This window comes from Vicugna pacos, chromosome 13 (assembly GCF_048564905.1).
Source record: "Vicugna pacos chromosome 13, VicPac4, whole genome shotgun sequence".
Lineage (NCBI taxonomy): Eukaryota > Metazoa > Chordata > Mammalia > Artiodactyla > Camelidae > Vicugna > Vicugna pacos.
In genome coordinates this window covers 45,172,403-45,196,479 of record NC_132999.1, presented here as the reverse complement: position 1 = coordinate 45,196,479, position 24,077 = coordinate 45,172,403, and the positions used below count along the sequence as shown (strand labels likewise).

The following is a 24,077-nucleotide window of genomic DNA, read 5'->3' as shown; positions in this document are numbered from 1 at the left end:
ACATGAATACCCCATCATCAGTAAAGACTAAAAACCACCTGGATCATAAAATACATATGCCACTGCTTTTTTTTTTTTTTTGGTGTTTTTTTGTGTTTTGTTTTGCTTTTTTCTAAAGGTGCCCAGGTGGGCTTAAGGCTGCCAGACTGCACGCACATCTACAGCAACGTGGGCTTCTCCTATTCCATCTACAGCTTGTATGGGGGGGGGTAGGGGGGAGAGGGATAGCAGAAGGTGAGAAGGGAAAAACATACCGCACCCCTCCCCCCCAATCAAAAGAAAGAAAGAAAGAAATCCCACAACAGGAAGATCTATGTGCCAAGCATAATGGAAGAGTGTGCTCCCCAAACAGATGGTTCTGCACAGGCTAATGTTTTGCTGGTTTTCCTTACAGACCTATTTTGAGAAAGTTAAAAAAGACAGGAGATTTTGAAATAATTCAATCTTGGCAGAAATTCAAACTCCAACACTAGGAGCAAAAATCATCCTTCACTGAATTAATCCCTTTTTTCTTTCTCTTATTCTTTTCTTAAACATTTTATTCACGTTATAAAGGGATTTCTTTTTTGTTTGCTTTTTCCAATCATTAGGAGAGTGGTTGAGGAGTACTGAATCCATCACTACTTTGATGACACAGTTAAGATTCCAGATTCACATTTCCAGGTACCAAGAGTTCCCTCTAAATGCCACAATCAAGTCAGCCTTTGTATACATTTCTTTCTACTGAACACAGCAATGCCCATTGGTATCTCTGAAGCGTAATCGCATCTTAGGTCGGTATTTCTCCAGGTAAAGCAGCTGTTTGGAATTGAATGCTCCCCTTCTTTTTCTGAAAATAAAAGAACGGCAAAATTTATCATCTTAAAAAAAGAGCCACCTGATTCACTGAAATCCATTATTTATGGCCTATGCCTTTCTAACTCTACACAACTGAAAACTAGCGTTTCCCATACAACATCACTTCTTAAGTGAAAGGGCTGAGTTGAAACATAAACTTGCTGTGCCTTCCTAAAAGAATAGACAAATTTTCTTTGCTGACTCTCATTAGAGTCTATTAATCGTTTAATAAATATCAGAATGGTTTATTCAGAGACATTTGACTATACTCTTCCCAATTAATATATTCTTCAGATTAGAATTGGCAGCAAGTATTTAGGATGAATGAGTAAGTATTTATATGAAGCAGCAGACACAGATGGCATTCCTTGAAATATGTTACCTTCCTAGAGCTACTACCATACATTTCATGCCCTTTGTCACAGTCATTTCTTTCCCTCACTCTCTCTCTTTCTTAAGAAAAAATTAAAAAGGAAAGGGCAAGACAGTAACTGCCAAAGAACTGTGGACAACAAAATAGCATGGCCTGTTACTCCAGATTGATGTCACAATTCTGTCTGGGCACTACCATCCTGATTCTGTGACGAACAGGTCACTTAGCAGTCCGAGGTGATTAACTGCTCCTCTATGGTTTCTTCCTTCCCTCTGGGTCACAGAGGGTTACATCTGGAAGGCATTTGGACATCCATTAAAAGAGACACTAGATCACTGAGACTCTACTACCTAGTTACTCATTTTAAACATTCCTAGATATTCAAGTCATATACTGGACATATTCTACAATGTCCAAATTTGCCACCTCAATTAGAAAATCTTCAAATCTGGGGGCCAGTAGTAGTACTGTGAATCTATTTATCACTTGCTATTTTTGATATCTTCAAACAATATCTGAAGCCAAAGACAGCAAATTACTCTGTACTATAAATGGATACTTTTTATAATTTCTTCCTCTTAGATGATTTGCTTTATGTGTTTCTGAACATAAAACTTCATACTCACTGTCTTATAAACTGAACTGCATCTTCATACTTCATTCCACATTCAATCAAAGCAAGTGCAACCAGCACAGGTGCCCTGAAGAGAGAAGCTCATTTGTAAATAACCACAGGTCTTTGGAATTAAAGGATTTTTTAAAACTCAGAATTACATACTATTAAAACTATGTAAAGCTTGAGCTTTCCTTGTTCCAGTATACTAAAATAACTGGTATTTCTCTATATAGTAGAAATATCTAGATCATGATAGAGTCTATGATACTTTCTGTTTTTAGTAAAGCACTAAATTCTAAACGTTTAGTTAAGAAATCTTTACTGTTTAAAACATCACATTATATCTCAAATTTTCCCATCATTTTGTCATCAAAAATTCTTCATTGCTCTTTAACCATTATCACAGTAAAATAAATGACCAAATGTATTATCTTGAGTGTCTCAGAATTTTTGTTACAAATCAATTTCATTGTCATCTCATCAAATACTAAAAAGGTACTAGACTTCCTCAACAAAATTCTTTCCATGAGTTAGGAGAGCATCAGAGAACTGGTAGTTAGGAACAGCTTTCAATACCAGTATATATATTTTTTAATCTAACAAAAGAAATGATGTTTTTAAAAAGTCCATTACAGGGCACTATCTTTGGACTGACTACCTAACTAGGATAGCTGTTAGTTTAAAAAACTGCCCCAAGTCAAGTTAGAATATTACATTTACCCTCCAGGATAAGGACTGAAACTTCTCACCCTGAAGAAGAAACTGTACACTAAACTGCAAAAAAGGAAAAGAGCAAACAAAAGGGTTGAGCAGAGGTAACAGCCTGAGTCACCACCACCCTGAGACAACAGCAGCCTGCATTAGTGTTCCAAGTCAAAGTGCACATCATAAACTGACATTTACTCTGCTGCTGATGAGTGTTGCAACACCATTCAATGCAGTGCTCAAAGAAAGATGTTTTAAAATCAAAGTCCATTTCCTTTCTCCATACATCTCCTTTCAGGAGCTTGAGGTTCCACCATCTGCTCTCCATCTATTAACTTCTCATTCATCTCAATCCAAAATTAACCATGTACAAAGTCTTCAAATCTAAAATTATTTTAACTTTGTTGCCCAGTTCAAAGACCTAAACCTTTGATTACTTGAAATGAGGAGAAAAAGAAAACATACTAAATTAAGACTGTATTTTTGGCCCAAAGATAAGATAATTACATTAAATCAGTTTCAAAAGTATTCCTAACCATCACCCACTAAATCTAGTATGGTATCAGACTCAGAGAAAAAAATAAAACATAAAAAGTTTTTTTGAGAAATCATTACCTGAGCTTTAGCTCTCAGTTCCTTTCCTTTTAGTAATTTAATATTTAGTGAAATAAATGCAAATTTCTATCAAAGTGAAATTTTTGATAAAGAATTCACAGACAAAAAGGAGAAGAGCTTACCTTCCCAATCCTGCAACACAATGCACTGCAACACAGCAACCTGGCTCTTCACGAAATTTGGTTTTTAGTAGGTTTAGCCAATCATCTACTATCTGATTAGGGGGTGGTGCTCCATCATCAAATGGCCAATCCTGGGAGGAAAAGATCTTTTACATTAAACTGATGTTTTCTCCAGAATTAACATCCTAATGCACAATAGCTGCACAGGACGTAGGGTAGGCCTAACTGCACTAACTGTACTTATATATAGCTATTCTTAATCCCCCAATTCTGTTCACTGCTGAAAAATGATCCAAGATCAAATTCAAGTGTGCCAAACAACTTAGCCTTCTCGATGAAGTGTTATAAGCATCAAACTTTATCTTTAGAAAGCTGAAAAGCTCTTATCAGAGTGATAAGAGGCTAACGTTCTTCAAATATTTTATCTGAATAGAGCAGTAATTAGACACAGTAGAGAAAGCTAAAGTCAAAACCAAGACAAAGTAAGAAATGACACACCTGTCAATATGATTTAGAAGTTCACTCTGGCGAAGAAGTGTACCAACTGGTTTTGGTCTCTATAAATATTTTTAAGGATTATCCCCCAAACAGCTCGAAGTTATGATGTCTTTTCTTTAAAGAAAGGCTCTCTTGGGGGGTGAGAATATCTCAGTGGTAGAGCACATGCTTAGCATACACAAGGGTTCAATCCCCAGTACCTCCATTAAAAAACAGATTAAAAAAAATTTAAGGCTTTCTGATTAAGTAATTTCTAATAGTTAGCAGATCATAACAGAAACATACTACCATCCTTGTGCTTATATATGTATTTTTTAAAAGCCAAGTAGTAAATATTTTTAAAGCTCTGCCTAAATTACATGTCCCATTAAACAAGCACAGCACTGCATGACAGGATCCTGAGCAAATGAAGATTATTTTCTCAAGTATTCCTTTCTCTTTTTATATTCATCGATTTGGGTTTTTCAGTTAAGACCAACCCCATATGCACTCACAACACAGGCAGAGATTTGTCTCCCTTGTTAACTAGCACGGGGTCCTGAGAATCCAACACAAATCAGCTTTGAAGAAAGTTGGGGAGAGATTCATGTTACCATCTCTCCCATCTAGCTTCAAGGACAGAAATGCAAAGATACAGAGGTGGTTTTTTTTTAATATAACATTATTCTAATGAGATTGGATAAGGACACTTTAAGATACTAGAGAAGGAAAAAGAGAAAAGTAACAGAGTACTAAATTGATTCTGCACTCATTATTGACATCACTAGATCACTTCACGTAGCCCATTAGCTATGACAGCACATTATGTTTGATTTGTCAACTACGCCCAATAATTAAAGAGTTGTCGATGTTATCATTATGTCACTACAGAATTTAACTGTAAATAGCAGTAAAATCAGTAAGTACCTTAGCTGAGAGCTTACTTTCTCTAATACTCCCTAAAACTCATCTAGTTAAGAAACAGTAATATGAAACATGCTTCACTTACTCATACAAGCAGTTTCTATCAAAAAAACCCTACTAAAGTAATCATTTAGAACCATCTGGACTTCAAACTGACATGCCTAAAACCACCATCAGTCTTTTCCAATGTGCCTCTGATTTGCAAGAACACTGGTCAAAGGGTTGAAATGTCTTAACTTTGGAGCTATTCTCTCATAAAATGTACCAAACCCTTTTCACCTAGCAAAAGTAAATTAACATTCCAACTTAAAATTTCTGCCTAGGAAAAAAAAGAAAATTCCAAGCTTAATTCTGAATGTCTTTGTTCTTTTTTTTCAAGCTTTAGTTAGACCTTTAATTTTATCTGATCACAGCTCTTTAAAACAAAATAAAACAGAAGCCTAGATTTAAAGTCCTGGAATAAATCCCAGACCTACCATTATCTTTTACAAACTAGTTCTTTAGTTCATTTCTATTTCATAAAGGTGTTTACCAACATTATTGATCCAAACAGACCACGGTCAATCTGCAGTTCATTTTCTCACCATGGCATCTGTCAAAATGAACTGATTGCTCATTAACCCCCTAAATAACATACTCACAATATAGGAAAAAGAACTTGTATTTGGTTTAATTTCAGAAGTTAAAATTCTGTTGTTGTGGTTGTTGTCATTTTTTAACATTATACACATGTTCGTACTTATCCCCAGTGATTTCCAGGGAGGGGTCCTTAAAGTCATTTAAAAATGGGAATGAAGCAAAGTATTATTACTATGCCATATTATTAAAATACATTTTAAAAAACATAATGTTTGGCTATTTAATTTTTGTGTTTTCACCAAAGTGGAGGTGAGGAAACTTTATGGATCAGATAAGACAACTGTCTTACTAACAGGACATTTATTTTCTTTACATGAACTGCCTTCTCAACTACTAACCTCTGCAGTAAGGACTGCAGAACCACCTCTCTATAAAAAATAGGAACATAACCTTGTTTTACCTTCCTTATTACTTTCTTCCTATTCAACTACTTCAAAAATCTCCAGTTGTCTTCCCAGAACAATGGCTTCTCACAATTATGTCAAATGGCTCCAGGATACTAAGATTGTAAGGTCATTTCAGTATACGCTCCTTTAATTTAGACAGCTATTTAGGGAATACCGTATAAAATTTTACCTAATCCGAGGTTCTTATTTCCAATAATAAAAACAGTGTTTTTAAGGGCCAAGGAGAAATCTGATTTAAACTAATTCCAGTCTCTATGTTCAAACTGAACTATGAAAGAAACCTAGTCATACAAAAGCTTCTTAGAAACCTACCCAAGTGTCAGAAAACTATGCTGATTACTCTGGAGCAAGATGCCTTCTCCCTCTTCCTTCTTATCCTCTTCTCCCACTTTTTTGTCCCCTACAAGTTATCCACAAAATATTAAGTAACTAATTTGTACTTGCAAAGCAAAAGAGAATATTTCTATGTGATTTTAAAACGTCTGATGGAAATTACTTTGTCAGATTCAAACCAGTAGCCTAGAAACAAAAGCTAAATTATCACATTAATTTCCTAAAGAAAACAAAATGAAATTTCCATTTTCTTGAAATAAGTGTGAACTAAATTTTGCTTTTTACTTGCTGAAAATACTCTATATGTATAGACTTTAAGGGCACAAATGAACAAAACTGCCAAAGAAATTTTAGTAAATTGCTATGATTGTTGTTATCTCCTATAAGTTTAAGAAGCAAACTATGAGTGCCAAGTTCTGAAAATATCTGTTTAAAAGGTACAACTTGTTTGTAGTGAAAAATTAAAACACTACACACTCACTAGAACGTGGATTCCTTCTTTTTCAACTGGTGCTTTATCGTATGTAGCATCACAAACTCGAACCAAAGTTGTCACTCCATACTTCTTAAGTTCCTTTAAAGAAAAATATAACGGAACTTGCTTTTGAAGTCTGTAACCAAATCTTTTAAAATATACTCTTATAAAGTGAAATGAGCCCTCATTCTTAGACAAAGATCAAAATCATTCGCATTGTAAAAACATACATACTGGACACTTGTAATCTCAGTAAAAGCATCAGTAAGACCCATCTTCATAAAGGGCAATTTGGTAGCATAACACAAAAACTTTAAAAGCACACATACACTTTGACCTAGAAATTCTACTTCTGGGAATTTATACTAATAAAATAATTAAAGATATACACCAAGATTTAGGTACCAGTACGTTCAGCACAGGTTGTTTGGGATGGTGAAAAGCTAGAAATATTAACGGTCCAAAAAATAGACGAATGGTTAAAGAAAGTATAGCACTTCATAAAGAATACTATGACAGCTATAAAATTAATACTAAGGAGGTTAGGGGACTTTTTTTTTTAATACACAGTGTGACCCTATCTGTATGTATATTTATAAATATACACATATATACAGAAAAAACCAAGTATAACAGTTAAGTATTTTTAAATTGTCTTTTTCTTATCTGTATCTTCTAATTTTTACATAAGTAAGTACTTATTGCTTTTTTTAATTTAAAGGAACAAATAAAATTTTGAAATTAAGATTAAAAAGTATTATATTATAAAGCCAACTAACACACAATTATAGCCAGAAGCCTTGCTGCTTTAAAAGTTTGCCCATAGTAATGCCTAATCCAGTGACTACTGAACTTCAAGGGGCCAAACAACATCTTTTTATAGGTGCAAGAGACTATGACCAAGGAATTCACAGGCTGAAAATAGTATCACATAATTCAGCCAAGCTTAAAGGTGACTGAACAACCTGAGGGCATACAGGCCTGGAATCAACTGGTACACTGTGTACACGAAGTTAAGATGCTTAGAGAATTAAAAGTATAAATAAGCAGGAACAGTGATATCCTACACGAAGTGTCCATCATCTGGTTAAAGAGTAAAGTTATTTTAATTGCTAAGGGACTTTATTTTTCACAAAAAGACCTTCTTACGAAACAGACTCTGGAAAGTTCTTAGTGTTATACACTGAGTCAGGAATTTTTTTTAATTTCAAAATACAAATAAAATCCCATTAAAATGAACTCCACAGTAGCTATTCATTGAAAGGTTATGGTAGAAATTTTTATGGTAAATATTTGTGAATTTGAGTAAGTCAAAACCTGTTCTGAATTCAGTTCTCCCATCTATAAAGTGAGAGGGTAGATTCAGAATTCCTAGGAGTTCATCTAGCTCTCTAATTGCTCCATAAATACATCAACAGAAATCACACTGAGAATGAACAAGCTGAGAATGATTAAAAAGCCTGTATTCAAATGTTGAATGAAGTACAAAAAGTTTCTCTACTGCTACCAATGGGAAAAAATGGAGTATCTGACATAAAAATGCTACCTATAATATCTTTCCTTCCCCCTAAGTTTCTGGATCCTTGTATATGACCATTACTATTGCTAAGTAGTTCTAAGGTAGCTTTTCATCAAAAGTGGTTAGAATACTGAAGGCAGAAATGGGTTTTAGTGTCAGAGATAGTTCTATCATATGCTGCATGCCTTTAAGCAAATTACTAAATTACTCTGAACCTCAGTATCTTCATCTAAAAGAGAGAAGTAATAATGGTACCTATTATTGTCAGAAGAAAATGATATAATGCATAAAATTGCTTATTGTCATGCTGGGTGCACACTAAGTGTTCAATAAATGTTAATTACTTTTATTATTGAAAGTATAACAAAAGAACTGCTAATAATGCTGAAAAGCTTTAAGAAAAAACATTGGACTAGATTATCTCTAAGACCTCCCTGAATTCTATAATATTCTTTGAAAAATCTGTTGTAATTAATTCAACTCAATTCAAACAAAGATTGGCAAGATGACCATCTACATTCCAATCACAGCAATAAATGGCTTAGGGGTAAAAGTTTTTTTTTATTTTTTTTGAGTAAAAGTAGATTTATTTAGCGAGATGTACACTCCATAGACAGAGTGCAAGCCATCTCAGAAGGCAAGAGAAAGGCCAAGAGGTAAGGGGTTAGGTGTTTAATTTAAAGTAAAAATAGATACTCACTCCACAGACAGAGTGTGTGGTAAAAGATTTCTTTACAATGGTGTTAGTTTTTAATGGGATTTTTATGTATAAATCAATCCAAAAAGTAGACCATGCTACAATCTTACCTCTGTGAACTTGTTGAGGGTAGCATTGGTAGGGTTGTGGGTTATTAGAAAACGCATGTTCTCATAGGAGATCTCCACAGGGGCCGGACGGTTCATTATGGCAAATAAAAAGTGTGAGCGTGCGTGTGTGAGTGTGATGGGGAAAGTGGGGGGTAGGGGGGAATTAATAAATCTTGAAATGTTTCACAGCAGAAAACATTAAAAAGACCACTAAAATGCCTATTATCGATCAGTGTTTTCTCTATTCAACTTGTTTATTCTTTAAGAAGCTTCTCTCTTCAAGATAAGCAGAAGTATTCAGAATCCACTTGAATCCAAATTCAACTTGGGCCTCAATGTCTGCTGATGGATACCTTCGGACTCCAAAAAAATCCAACTACATACAAAACTTAAGCAGCCTTTACTACATTTAGGCACTAGTGAGACAAGTTAAAAGTGTAGGTCGCTTTCCACTTTTGTTTACTTGATGCTTAATTTTACTGGAGTCATTAAAAGAAATACGCTTGCAATAAAAAAAAAAAAAGCCAACTATTTCTGAGGCCAGTCTCGGTGTCCAGAGTCTTCAAGGCAATGTTAATTATGGCACATAGAACCTCCAAGCTCACTTGTCAGCGGAAATGCTGTGCTGAGCCTGGCAGAAGTCTGCCCTCACGCTCAGAATCGCCATAAATGTGCAACGTATATTCCAACAAAAAACCTGGAGGAGAAAAGCATATGTAAAATGAACTGGAGGTTGATAGCATAGTAAACACAACGCCCAAAGTCAAGCATACGTTCTTAAATGAACTTATTTACAAAACAGAAACAGACTCACAGACATACAAAATAAACTGGTTACCAGAGGGGAAAGGGGGAAGGATAAATTGGAAGTTCTGGATTTGCAGATACTAAATACCATATACAAAATAGATAAACAACAAGGTCCAACTGTATAGCACAAAGAACTATATTCAATCTTGCAGTAACCTATAATGAAAAAGAATATATATGTCTGTGCATATAATTGAGTCACCATGCTGTACACCAGACTAATACATTATATATGGACTAAACGTCAATTAAAAATAAAAGAATACATTCTTTATGAGCCCAAAGACATCTGAAATGGTAACAATTCTAAACTACTGCCATCTATGAAGAATCGGATAAAAGTGTATACCAAGAGTTTTGTGTGTGTGTGTGTGTCTGGTTTTTTTTTTTTTACATTTTTTTTTTATTGAGTTATAGGCAATCTACAATGTTGTGTCTTAATTGTATACCAAGAGTTTTAAAAGTCAGAAATTCAAAAGTCAAGTATGTCTTTTTTTAAAACAGGTTTCAATAAATTTTCTGTACTAATAATTTCTAACTCAAGTCATTTGAAAATGATTAAATTTTAAAATTCATTTAAAATCATTTTTAAATGATTAAAAGATACTTAAAGAAATCTTCCCTCCATGAAAAGTTCACAATGATCTTATTTTTCTGCTTTGATGGTTAAGTACTTTGCTTAAAATTGTATCTGTACATGAATGAAGGATATTTATAAAAATTCCACTTTGAGGATTTAATTCTTTCTATCCAAAATATATGTATTGGCCCCAATTATGATATCAGGTCATAAAGTACTTTCAAAAAATTATCTTCTTTTCCTCACAATTTTGAGTGGTTTTTACTACCTACAGGGAAAGAGGATCAGAAAAGTGAAGTGACTTGTCTAAGGTGAATGAATTAGTTGAGCATAAATTCAAACCCAAGCCTTCTGTTAGTCCTGTATTTTTTCCAAGGTCCCACAATGCCAGCTAACTCAACTAAATGCATAAATTCCATCCTCCCATTTCTAGTCCAGTTTACCTTTTTTTTTACTATTTCTCTTCACTGCCTCAAGAGTACAAAAGCATCTAAAGGTCACTAATTCACACAGCATTCTCCTGCCCAAATATTAATCCCTACCAAAAACAAGACAAGAAAGAGAAGTGGCAGTATTTTTAATATTATTTTAGGCCTGTTTCTTTGAAACACAGTAATCTATATAGCTGCCTCAGAGTGTCAACATAATCATAAATTCCTCTGGAAAAAAGGGACAAGGTCTAAGTTCTTTTACTTGTCTCTTCCCTAAGATACCAATGCTTATTTAGAACTCTAAAAAAGATGACTGTGACCAGAGAGATGAAAGATAATGACTACAGAGGCACTTGCAGGAAGAAACAAACAGATAAGAACGAACCTAACTCTCCAACTTTCAAGCCTCATCTTCTATCCTCAAGTCTTCTTTTTATAATACTCTTTAGACATTTTATTTTGTAAATTACATACTTCTGATTATATTAGCATACACAAGCACAAAACTAAAACATTCCTAAAATATAAGATACACAGGAATTCAAAATGGCATAAGAACTTTAATACCTCAGCAGAATGAGTTATCCACTACAGTAAAAACACAAAACTTCTACATTCAAACTAAGAAAACAAAAATATACACCACCACTCTTTCTAACTCATAATCTAACTCATGATTCTAACTGTACCCCCAAAACAAGCCACTTCAGATTACCCATTTCATAGAGTACTCCATTGTATAGTCAAGGAATCTTCAAGCTAGCAGAAACTTAAGAGACCAAATATACTGATCTCTTAAAAAAAAAATGATGTTTGGGATCCAGAGAGGTTAAAATGACTTAAGATCACACTGCTAATTGGTAGCAGATCAAGGACAAGAACCCAGGTCTCCTAACTCCCTATTTATTTTTCCTTCAATTTGACTAATGCAGGTACCCATGTATTTTCCAAGTCATAATCTTATTCATCAAAGTGTAACTTTTCTTCAAATATTTGCTTGGATGTTCATTTGCAACTCTTTGACCTTATAATAAGGGAAGAAAAGATTATTCAAGTAACTACTCAAAGAACAATGGTTTGCATGCAGTGCAGAGCTAAACACAAGGAAATTCTAACCTGTTTGAATCCCTTTGGTTTAATGATGTTATCACAGCTAGTATGTGTGTCAGCTGAGAAAGGCGCTGAAAGACACGCATTGTAGTGATGTCCAGGCTTAAAAGGTTACAGCTCTAGCATTAAGTTTTCTACGTGGTCACTGGTGTTTGCTCAGCAAACAGAATAACCTTTATCCCATCTTATTCCTCCAAGCTCATTTTGGAAGGACCATTTCCAGGGATAAGGATAATTCATTATTAGATTTTCAATTCTTAATACCATACTGAGATCCCCAGCAAAGGAATTTCTGCCAAATGAAACAGTATGTTCTATCAATGTTAACAGATACATGGTAAAAAAGCAAGCTTCTGTTCCTTCCCCTTCTCCCAAGAGCTCAACTACGTATCAACAGTGAACTGTTCTTGCACCTGTCAATTTAGATAATGTTAATTTCTGTGACACCCATAAGAATGTAAAGCAAATAGTCTGTAAAAAGATCATAACCTATCACAGCTGGAAAGTACTCAAAAGTTACAGAGCCCTACATTTTAGCATAAACTCAGCACCTGTATATCTTACTGGAAAACTTTCTTCTAAAATTTTCTCTCTGGCATTAACCTTGCTCTACCTATGTAAATAAAAATTAATTTTTGTTTCAATTTACCAGATGATGGAAGAGGCTGGTCTACTTGACACGTAACAATGATCGAATTCAATATGCATCCAAATATTCCATACCGTTATCTTTTACAGAATGTAACTGTTAAAATGTTGAATTTGGGACATTTCCATTTCCAGGCAACATTTCCATTTTTAACAAAAGAACATAACTTCACTGACGATTAGAAAGGATGGTCTATGACAGAGAAATCCTTTTAAATTAAGAAGGAAGGGCAGGAAGAGGAAAAGAGAAAGAAGATTGAAGCAAGAGGAGACTAGAAGAAGAGCAAGCAAGCAGAAGCCTACCAAGCTAAGAGACCGCACTGCCAGTAAGACTAAGTCAGTAACACACCAGAGACTACTTACAACTCTGAAGAGAGGTATGTTAAGAGTTTAAATGACCAGTGTCAATATTATACTGCTAACATTTACCTAGATGAGAATCAAAAGAACCAAAATGTATGAAATAATACAATATCCATCATTTAATCATGACACAATGTTAGAAAACTATGCAGAGGTTAAAAAGCGTAAAAAAGATCTATATAAATTGATTCGGGAAGATGGCTAAGGAACACTAGTAAGTGAAAAAAGCAAGGTACATGACAGTATGAACAGTATGTAGAAATATTTGTGAGTACTGTGTATGTTTTCATTCTCATGGACTATCTGAAAAGTCACAAACAGAAGAGGTAACAGTGGTTGCCTGGGGGTGGAGGGGATTAGAGCTGGAGGTCAGGACCATGATTTACAATACATACCTTCTGAAGTTTCAATTTTTTTTCCATGTACATATATCACTTTAATTTTTTAGTTTGAATTCTAGGGTGATAAAGAACCCTACAATGGTTTACAATTTAACTATTTCTTTAAGAGTGCTACAACCACTGGATTACAAAGAACCTCAAAAGAGCTAGTCCCTCTGTCCCAGGCAAGCCTATACCTACCCAATTCCAGAAAGACTTTCTTCTTTGTTAAATTCCAGCTTTCTTCTTTGTTAAAGAAACTAAATTACTGAGTAAAATTGAGATCCTGATTTGACAACTGTAATTCTAAGTTCAAATATAAATACAGAGAATTTAAGGGCATGAGAAAACTTTACAATATCAGCCTCTTTTAATGTAACCCAAACTTACTGGGCATCCTTTCAAAAATCCTGTCAATCCATTTACATCAAGCTTTCCATTGAGAAAATCACCTCTATTTCCAAACGGAAGTAAATGATACAATAAATCTAATTCAGTAAGCTACGCCAATATTCACCAAATTAAAACAGCATATTATCGACAAATGTACGATAAAGAACTCCAGATCTTAGCAAATAAAATCTAACAGCAACAGTCTGAAGAACAAGTATACACTTACTGTTTACTTTTCTTACCAGAAATTCTACAGGAAGTCATGCAAATTTCAGTCAGTTTGGTTTCTACAAGCAGGCAACATGAAAGCATAATATGTATAAAAGACTAACACCCTACAACAATTTTTTCCTAAAACAAATTCATTTCACCTCATTGAAGACACCTGCACAAGTATAAATAATCTGTCAACAGTACAGAATTCACTCTCATGAAAGGTTACACATTTTCCCTGTAACTTGGCTAGTTAAGAATATATAAATTCAAATATTTATTGGACACATACTGTGTATCATATATTCTTATAGGTGCAGTAAGAGCAGTAAATACAACAAAAATCCCTGTCAGGATGGACCGTACATTTTACAACACAAAAATACAAGTAAAATATGTCACTGCTGTGAAGAAAAATGCAAAGCAGGAAAATCTGCAGTGCCAGAAGGGAGAGGGGATTCCACTTTTAAATAAGGCTATCAGGAAATGCCTCAATGAATAAAGTGACATTTTATCCTAGACCTGGGGTTGTGAGCCAAATAGATATTTGAGGGAGTATTCTAGGCAGAGGGATTAGCTCTTGCAAAGGTCATGAGGTGGGGCCATGCTTGGAGTGTTATAGGAACAACAAGGGGCAGCAGAGAAGGCAAGGGAATGAATGGGGTCAGAGAAGTAAAAAGAGAAAAAGAGAACCTTATGGGTCAACAGAAGTATTTGGGGGAAAAAAACAGAAGTATTCAGCTTTCATTCAGAGAAAAGTAAGAGGTTCCAAGCAAGAGATACAACTTACGTTTAAAAGGATCAGTCTAGATGCTATGTGGAGACAGATTACATGAGTAGTAAGGGTGGAAGCAGGGCTCTCTGGTAGGAGCCCGATGCTATATATAATGCAGGAAAGAGATAACCGAAGCTTGGGCCAGAGAAGTAGCAATTGAAAGGATATGAATCAATTTCAAGATATACTTTGAGGTATAACCCAAAATGATTTGTCCACAGACTAGATACGGGGCCTATGAAAAAAAAAGAGTCAAGGTCCTGAGTAACTGTTAAGAACTTGTAGAAGCCTGACCATTCAGACAACAAATCATCAAATCTTCACAACCATCAAGGAAGAAAAGTAGAGAAATCTGTAAAGAACTACTGTATCTACTGCATTTTGACCATCTGAGATAAAAAGTATCTTGTAAATTAAAGAGTACTCAACTTTGCTAATTAAACACTCATCTTCTGGATGGGAGACTGGGTGAAGAAGCTGAAGGAGACTAAGGGGTACAAACTTCCAGTTATAAAATAAATAAGTCATGGGGATGTAATATACAGCACAAGGAATATAGTCAATAAAACTGTAATAACTTTTTATGATGACAGATGGTTATAGAATTATAGAGGTGATCATTTTATAAGGTATCTAAATGTCTGATCACTATGTTGTATACTTGAAAGTAACAAATTGTACCAACTATACTTCATTAAAAAAAAAACCAAAAACACTTTTCTGGTTAACTGGTCTCAAACCGAAATTTCACTCATCTTCACAGACTACTCCCAACTCATCAGAGCCCTGCAGAAACAGGAGCTCCACACTCTGTACTACTCGTCTTTGTTCACCCCTCCATTGTTGCATTTATCAAACTAAAAATGAATACATCTGGCTTCCTGAACTCAGACCATTCAAATTAATGTTAGTTCTCCTCCCCTACTGACTATAGTCCTGGGGAATTGACAAGGAAAGAGGTACCACTAAATTCTACACAAATTAGGATCCAAAATATCTGTAGACAAGCTAAAAATAACAAGATGCTTCTTACTGCTAAAAAAAGTTTCATAGTTACTCCCTTGGTTATTCCCGCTTTTCCACTTCCTCATTTAAGGAGGGAACTTGAGAATCAAGTTCCAGTACACAAATCAATAATTAGTTCTATAAAAAGAAATTATGACCTTGATGGTGGGAAAATATCTTAACATTTCAGAACCAGCAGGACACACATGGCCTGCCACTCAAAAAGAAAAGGAAAGCAATTAACCAACAATCACACCTGCTTCTGAGAACAGTGACAGTCATTTTCTGAAGTCCTGTGGGCTCTGTTACCACTCAAATAAAAAGGGAGTGGTTTTCAAATTGTATGTACCCTGGTGATTAGAAGTTGTTGTCCTTTTATAGTAATTCCTACCTCTACAAATAACTTTAAGACAAAAATTGCGTTAAATATTTTCACACCATATTTGAAAACATTTACTTTTCAATTTTGTACTCTACTGTTCCTCTAAAGATTAGCAATTCTGCAGCTGAATTCCCTTTGTCCAATGTTATTTTTCCTTTCATAAACAAAATTTAAATGGAGATAACAGAACTATGGCCAATACTTTTTCTAAAAAGTGACTTGAATACCAGTAAAAACATTAAAAGTCCTAACAGTACCATTCTAATATTGGACATTAATCTTATCATTTTCAGTGAATCTTTTAAAAGTTAACTTCAATAGCTCTATTAAATTGATTCTATTCATTCATACTTCCATTTCCAGGCAAAGGTATCATGACTATCCTCTCCTTTAAATATTTTACATTTAAAGACTTGAGCTTATGTACATTTCAGGACTCCCAAGCCTCTTTATTATAAAGTTTGCACACACACATTCTTTTCCAAAATAAGTGTGCTATCCTCCTTTATACAACAGAGAACTATCTCCAATTCAGCTTCACTCCCATAAAATTAAATTCTAATATTTGTTTTCTTCTTTCCTTCCATCCTTTCTTTAATGTCAAAATGGTAAATAATTTTCCTGGAGAACAATTTAAGTCTTAATCATTTTAGTTTCCAACATCACTACACATACATTAAACCAAGAACCACTGAGTCAATTATTTCATTGATGAAGAAATGTATTTCAGATTCTGAAATTCAACTGTAATAAAGCAAATTCAGTAGACTCCAAAGGACACCTGAATTCACCCTGTCAACACAGGGTTGAATGTTTTCTGAGCTATATCAGGACAGTTAGAATGACTGTAACAGCTGCAAGTTCCCTGAAGTTGCAAAATAGATACTTGGGAAAAGGTTATTTGAATCACCTTTCAAAATAACCTACAGCACACGAGCAGCATGCAAAGCAAAAACTTCCAGGCTATTGTTAGCATTATTTAAAATATACGTTTCAGAGCTCAGCAGTTCATGGGTCAGGTTAACTCTTTCATTTCCCCATTTTGCCTAATGTATTGAGTATATTTAAAGATCCTGTTCAAGTATCCACCACCAAAAGGGGGGAAGGAAGCTCTCTATATACAGGATATGGAATAAAAACATTCCAAATTATATCTTGTCAGCATAAATTCTTTTGTTTGAGCCCCAGAATTTTTCTGCTGTTAAGGCATTTTGGTCCAAGTTTCCCCTAAGTAAGTTACACTTCCTCTCCTAAATTTGCTTCTTATAAATCACATTATACTTCACAGCCATCTCTCTGTGCACTAAGTATAGTACAAGATAAACAGACAAGAACCCAAATCATTCATTTTTTAGCTGCTGGTGGCCTTTTAAAATACAGTCTAGCCACTAGTTGCCCAATAATGACCTGATGTTTATTTTCATAAAATATAATATTCAAAAATCTTTTAAAAGTCATACAGTGAAAGCAACTGTTTCACATTACATATGTGAAGTAAAAATGGTGAAATATCTCTATAATGCCGTGTCAAGGGGTTATTATTCTTTGCTCATTAGCTTAGTTCAACATGGATTCACCCTCCTTCTCTTCTCAAAGAATGCAAAATTTAATCTTTTGTGTCTTCTTCCTCCAAATGCTTACTGAGTTGAGGGACAATATACCAGCTCTGAATGATACCAAAATGCAGCACATCTAATCTTACAACAAGCATTTATGGAGCTGTGTGTGCATACCATACAATCACCATCTAGGATCAAGATCCTAGAAGAATCAACATGGGTGAAAAACATTTGATGATGGGCATTAAAATTTCATTATTAATGCTACATACTTTGAAGACAAAAAATAATCACCAGTAGAATGGAGTAGGATTAATTAAGACTTCTGAGGAAAGGTAAAAAATGTTATGACAAGACTGGTAGAAACAGTGATGGCCTATGGTAGCATGACTTGAGACAGGAACTGTTTTTGGTTAGGTAACTCTGCGGGGACCTTGACCATGCTGAGAATTCAGACCAATTCAAAGGCAATAAAAGCTCTTAGGAATTTAAAAAGCAGAGTAGTAATAAGGGAGTAATTCTTTGCTCACTGAGGGAAAACAAATATTACCATATTAGTTGGCAAGCTTCACAAAAAATAGCCCCTCAGCTTACTAAAACCTATCTGATAGCTGAATTTTTTTTTTCCTAGTAAACAGATGTGAGTTTAACTAAATTCTACTTGACCTCTAAATGAATATCCCATCTCACTAGAAAAACAATTCAGAGTTTAGGCTATGACTTAAATTTGATGTGCTCTTCATCCAGAAAGATCTAAATTATTTGAATAATTTAAACCAATCACCAAAACGAAACCTGTTTGTAACCACATGTGTGGAATGAAGAATAATGTCACTAGTATCTATTGTTTCTCCATCACATCCTTCTCAATTTGCTGACAAATCCTGCTGATGACTCATATCCTTCTGCACTAACCAGTCACTCTGTTCCCTCATGATAGGCTCTTCACCGATAATGAAAAGAAGGCAACACACCAATTCGTTTTGCTACTAAAAACAGTAAATATCAACATATGTACATAAATCCAATCTACAGAGACTGTGGTGCTCCAACCTAATGAATGTTTCCAGGAAGAATGCAAAAAAGTTAAGCTCAAATCTCAAAACTAAAAGACGACTTGATTGTGAATTTGAATTCTTGTCAAACAATACATTAGTTAAGAGCCAACATTTTTGACCACTGCAGAAATAAAAATATAAAGTAATTTATCTGATCTGCTAAAGCAAACATATCATGTGTGCATTTTACGCCAAAAGAATTAACATTTTCTGAGAAGAATGAAATTTCAACCCAAAAATACTATGAAAGGAATTAAATACACCAATTCTCTAAAGGTAAAGACAGTTCTAATGGTCAAAATATTTTTTCAAACCAGGCTCAACTAGCAAAGAAAGGGTCACAGAAAAGCTTAATCTTAAAATTCTCTAGTTTAAAAAGGAATATCATGCAATATAAATTTATATTCAAATGATGAGATTTAGTTTCTAGGACAGAGTGGATGCTGTATTATAGAACCTACAGGGAAGAAATCAGTGAGAGCAAAAAAAAATTGTATTCAAGTCACATTAAAAACTATAGGTATAATCTGTCAACCCCTCACAGCCATTTTTCTGGCAGAGTTTATGTCCTGTAAATCCATACTGATTGAACAAATAATGCGGGGGGGGGGGGGGGGAAACCACCTTAAGATGTGCAGGAGAAAGGTTATTTTCTCATCTGGGTCCTAGTAACTCCATAGGGTAAGTGGAAAGTAGACAGAGCCCGCAGTGCTGTGCAGCTTCTTTCATTGAGGTGCTAGAGTAGTGACAGTTTCCAGCCTAGCCTAGACCTCTACAAGTTCAAGGAGCAAAAGATTTACATACAATACCCACTCGAGCTCTACATCAAGCAATCCTGTAAGGCTTCAAGTCCCAAGAGACTGACCAGGAAGTCAAAGGAGCTAGAGAATGTGGTTCAGTCAATAAAACAAAGGATAACCAGAGAAAGCTACCAGACATCTCTATACATACACTAGTTCTGAAGTTGAAAACAGATAAAAGACTCTTCTAGTATTTCAGATTAAGAGACTCAAATCACCACTTCCTCAAGCAATTTTAATTGGTGGCACCCATTGTTCATTTAACAAACCCATGGTACTAAATTATCTGAACTGTAAGATCAAGGACTCTTGCTTTACAAACTTAGAGAATAACCATCAGTTTCTATATAACCCAACTAGTATCTTGAGAAAAGTCTCAAAGTAGCAACAACCCCCAAAGAGCAAAAAAAAATACGCAAGTAACTGAAGTATCTTTTAATCAAACAGAAACTTATAAACTAAATTTCAAGCAAAAACAAAGGCCAACTTCCTTGACATCTATTAATTCCTACATAACTCCCTGTAAAATGACTGGGGGTGGGGGAGGGTAGCCAGAAAGAGACTTAAGTATGTTAAGCCCCAAGGGGAAACATTTTTTTTTTAATCCACTGCCATCTATTTATTGATACTCTTTAACTGGGATTCAACAATTGATCTCTAAACCAATTCCTTATCTGTAAAATTGAAAGAATGCCATCACTCACAGAACTATTACGAATTTTAAATGAGATGATTTGTGATTTAGCATAAAGAAAATTCTCAAGAAGGGAATGTTGAAACCTGAAGCATAATGTCAATCTTCACAAGTATTCCAAGACCTCAAAATCTCTACCACTACCCTATTCAAAAAAGAGAACTAAGTCTTCCATGTGAAAACTATGGGTCCTGATTTCCAGTTACTCGAAACTTGTAAAGATCCCCAACTTCTGTAAGTGGTATAGCTGACAGAACAGCACTTGAAGAAATCAGCCTAACTGGCTTCACTCTAACTTAAGTTTCACTCTTCCAAGAGCAACAGCTAAAAATTTATGTGTTGCTCCTCTGAATCTTATTTGTAAATACTTTTTCTAGAGGCTTCACTGGTTACCAATTCCACATTTCAACAAAAGAGGAAGAGTACAGTCAAACCTTGTAAAATAAATCTCCATTAAATTTTAACTTTGTGTCTCAAAATCTGTAACTACTTCATATAGAAATGCTATCTTTAAAGACAAAATGAACAAAAAGTTGTATCTTAAGAAAAATAAATCTGTTTTTCATTGTTCACACAAATGTCTTTTCAAGTAAAATATAAACATGGGGCTCTCAGACTTTTTAAGAAAGTATGTGCAAAAGCGTTCAAACATTTACTCTTCCCCAGTGCCACCAAAGTTCAGTGATGTTGTAAAGGGTTACTGCCTATAAATTTGGTTCGTTCAAATTAAATATTACTTGACTGACTCATGGAGGGAGTGGTTTGACTTTTGCTGTTCTGAGTCAGAATATACCCGGTTCAGCAGTTCTAAACAATTTGTCATTTGTATAGGTGGTCTAAAATGCTAACAGCCTTTTCCAACTACTAAATGTAACAAACTGTTACCTTAGTAGAAAAGTCTTAGTGATAATACTTTGAATCTGTAGTTCAATTTATAAGCAACAAAGTGCTTTCATATGTATTTTCTCACTTGATCTTCACAATCTCCTGAGGTAAATATCCCACAAAGCTGAAGAGAAAGACTTTCACAAAGAAGTGACGACTTCTGGTTGACTCTCAGCCCCAATAAATGTAGTCTTCTTTCCCCCAAAATAAAAAACAGAAAAGGCTGCTGGGGTTTCTTTAATCAGACTTTCCTCTCCCAGACATATCCCAGGTGCCTCATAAAAACTCTGTCTCAAAGCACACACCCTGAGGCCCCAAGAGAGTTTCAAGGCAGAATCTCCACCCACATAAAAGCCTAGCCTAACTTAGGCCCCAAAGAGCCTCAAATCAGCATCTCCTAAATGATCTCCTTGCCTCCAGCCATTCAAGTCTTCTATATTAACTTCAACATCTCTCATTTGTACAAGCTGCTAGGTCAACTGTGTGGATGAGAAACCTCAAAGTGAAACAACCTATTTTGAAAGTAATTAATAGGAAAATCAAGGACTTGGCGTCTGACCTGGGTTTTTAATCCAGCTCCAATTCTTATTACCTTGTGACCTGGGATAAGTTACTTTACATCTTTGAGTCTCTAAATCTCTTCATCTCATCACTGTATCCCTAACGCCCGGCAAATAGAAACCACTCAATATGTGCCAAATGTACGTAAATGAGGGCACCTACCACCTTTTAATAGTGGCTGTGAGAATTAAATGGGAATACAAAAAGCACCTGGTACATAGTAGACACTTAACACTAATTAATCTGGTCCCCCATTGAATAGTAATAATACTATATCCTATTTCTGAAAGCAGAGAGCACATCAGTGATTGAGAAAAAGAAAACTATAAGAAAAATATAACTTCTGACTTCTAATTACACGTCAGTGCTTTTGCTTGTAATTCTGTCTGCTTCCAAAAGGACCACACTACTCTATGTCTATACTGAAAGACTCCCAAATTCTAAGAGATTTCTCATCATCATGATATAAAATCCATAACAAGGTACTCTTCATCAAGAATCCCTTCTTCTACAACATAAGAATCTGGAGAAAGTTCATGACAATGATTAGTCCATTCACTATCTCATAAGAAACAACGTATAAAATGTCAAGATCAGAATACCGGCAAAAAAACTTACCATCTTCACCAACAAATGGTATCCTGGCAAGTGATGATGAAGCCTTAATAATGTGTCATTCTGAAGCCTTAATTTCCTTTTGCACATTGAACAAGGCATAACTTCACTCATTTCCTGTCTGAAACTACTTTGTAATACAGAACATGGCAGCAAATAACTACCATATTTAATCCAGCAGTGGTTATAGTTTGGTGACTCCGAACAAACAAGCATTTGCTGAATGCCTATAGTGATGCTAGAACTTCTATATACTTTATTCATATCTTGACAAATTCCAGGGTATAACAAACTGGCCTATGGTTCTTCTTCATCATCAACAGTTACATCATTACTATTATCATTATTACTATTTCTTAAAAGCTTCTCTCCAAAAGGGTAGGAAAGAGCCAAAACCTAAAAAATACTACTTCAATTTACCTAACTATAAAATACCCCTCACATGAAAAACCAGCAGTACTTTAAAAAGGTTCCATGCTTCTGAACACTCTAAAGGAAAGAGCTTAAGATCCTGAGCAATACACAAGTTTGTTTTAGTTAGCTCTCAGAGCCCTAAAGATCGCAATCATATGCTTGACAAACTTGGAAATTTACCTGGATGTCAGGAAACTTGGCGGGGGAAGTGGGGAATGGAGGGAGCGGTTTACCAAAAAAAAAAAAAAAAAAGCAATCACGCTGCCAGAAGATGGTAGTGCCACTGGAATAGACTTCTGTACCCTTTCCTCATACTTGAAGAACTCGGGGACAAGATGCTCCTGGAAAGAACTCCCTAACCCAGGACACCCAGGTTCACTATGCCCTAGACAATGATCAAGGAGAGCCTCCAGTATGCCTGCTCACATACTGGACAATCGCAGGCACTCTCCCCCACCTGCCATTCACCTTCTCGCCAACCTCCCTCTCACTGCGCTCACGTTCTCCCCCGCCACCACTCTACCCCACGCACGCTACTCTCCCTCCCCCACTTACTCACTCTCCCCTCATTTACCCCACTCTCCCCTACACACTCATTATCCCCACTCACTCGTTCCCACACGCTCCCCACTAGCTCTTCCTTACACTCACTCACACTCATCTACACGCGCTATCCCCTCCACCCTCCATCCACTGTCCTCCCCTGCGCCCCCCTACTCCAAATCCCCCTCGACTCACACCCGGAGACTGCCCTCAACTCCCCCATCCACATTTTGTCCCCCTCACGTTCTCTCTCCCCCCACATGCACACTCAGCCCTCTCCTCAACTCACACTCTCGCCCTCACGCACGCACATTTCCCCCCGCACTCAACATTCTTGCGCTCAGCACACGTCCCTCCCCCTCCCACACGCGCGATTTCCCCCTTCCTCACCCACCCTCGCTCTCCACGCTTCCCGGCCGCACTTCCCCCGCCCCCGGCCCCGGCCCGGCCCTCCTTCCGGGGACGTGTCTCGGGCCTGCACTAATGGCTGCGGCGCCTCCCGCCCTCCCTGCCCGGAGGCCCCGGGAGCCGGCGCGGGGGCCGCCCGGGAGCAGCGCACTCACGCTGGCGAGCTGGGAACTGGGCATTGAAGTCCGGCGGCGGCGGGAGCGAGGAGGCGCCTCTCTCCTCAGTCACCTCGGCGGCGGCGGCGGCGGCGGCGGTAGTGGTGGCGGCGACGACTCCCCCCCAGCCTCGGCGCGCGACACCCGGCCCGGCCCGGCGGCGGCGGCGCGTGTCCACGAGTCCGTCTTGCTGCTGCTGCTGCTGCTGCGGCCGCCGCTGCGTCTCCGGCTGCCGCCGCTGTCCCCGCTGCCGCCGCTGCCCAGTGGCGTCGCCTCGCGCCGTACCCGGCCGCCGCTGCCGCTCCAGCCGCTACGGGACGGACGACGGTTACAGCTCGGCCGATCGCGCCGCCGCCACCACCGCTGCGCGCGCAGCCGGAACCAGCTCCCGCCGCCGCCCCTCAGGGGGCGCTACGGGGCGCGGCGCGCGCGCCCGTCGGCCCGCC

The 24,077-nt window shown here is 36.7% G+C and overlaps 2 protein-coding genes across 2 annotated transcripts; both read right to left on the bottom strand.

Annotated features, from left to right (window-relative positions):
- Positions 1-482: 482 nt before the first annotated feature.
- On the bottom strand, positions 483-9,372 carry PTP4A2 (protein tyrosine phosphatase 4A2). Its single transcript, XM_031683951.2, has 5 exons — positions 8,850-9,372; positions 6,530-6,622; positions 3,269-3,399; positions 1,837-1,911; positions 483-829 (listed from the first exon to the last, which is right to left on the bottom strand). The coding sequence occupies exons 1-5, from the start codon at positions 8,943-8,945 to the stop codon at positions 721-723; spliced, it is 504 nt and encodes a 167-aa protein (XP_031539811.1). The 5' UTR covers positions 8,946-9,372; the 3' UTR covers positions 483-720.
- Positions 9,282-23,861, bottom strand: LOC140700733 (uncharacterized). The gene is made up of 2 exons (XM_072974894.1): positions 23,632-23,861; positions 9,282-9,546 (listed from the first exon to the last, which is right to left on the bottom strand). Exons 1-2 carry the CDS (start codon positions 23,653-23,655, stop codon positions 9,451-9,453), a joined length of 120 nt encoding a protein of 39 aa, XP_072830995.1. The 5' UTR covers positions 23,656-23,861; the 3' UTR covers positions 9,282-9,450.
- Positions 23,862-24,077: the final 216 nt, after the last annotated feature.

Coding starts and splice junctions, on each gene's coding strand:
- PTP4A2 (XM_031683951.2), bottom strand. CDS start 8,945: ATGAACCGTCCGGCCCCTGTGGAGATCTCCTATGAGAACATGCGTTTT. Junction 6,623..8,849: donor CCCTCAACAAGTTCACAGAG/GTAAGATTGTAG, acceptor TTTTCTTTAAAG/GAACTTAAGAAGTATGGAGT. Junction 3,400..6,529: donor AAGAAGGAATCCACGTTCTA/GTGAGTGTGTAG, acceptor TTTTCCTCCCAG/GATTGGCCATTTGATGATGG.
- LOC140700733 (XM_072974894.1), bottom strand. CDS start 23,655: ATGCCCAGTTCCCAGCTCGCCAGC. Junction 9,547..23,631: donor CCAGTTCCCAGCTCGCCAGC/GTGAGTGCGCTG, acceptor TTTCTCCTCCAG/GTTTTTTGTTGGAATATACG.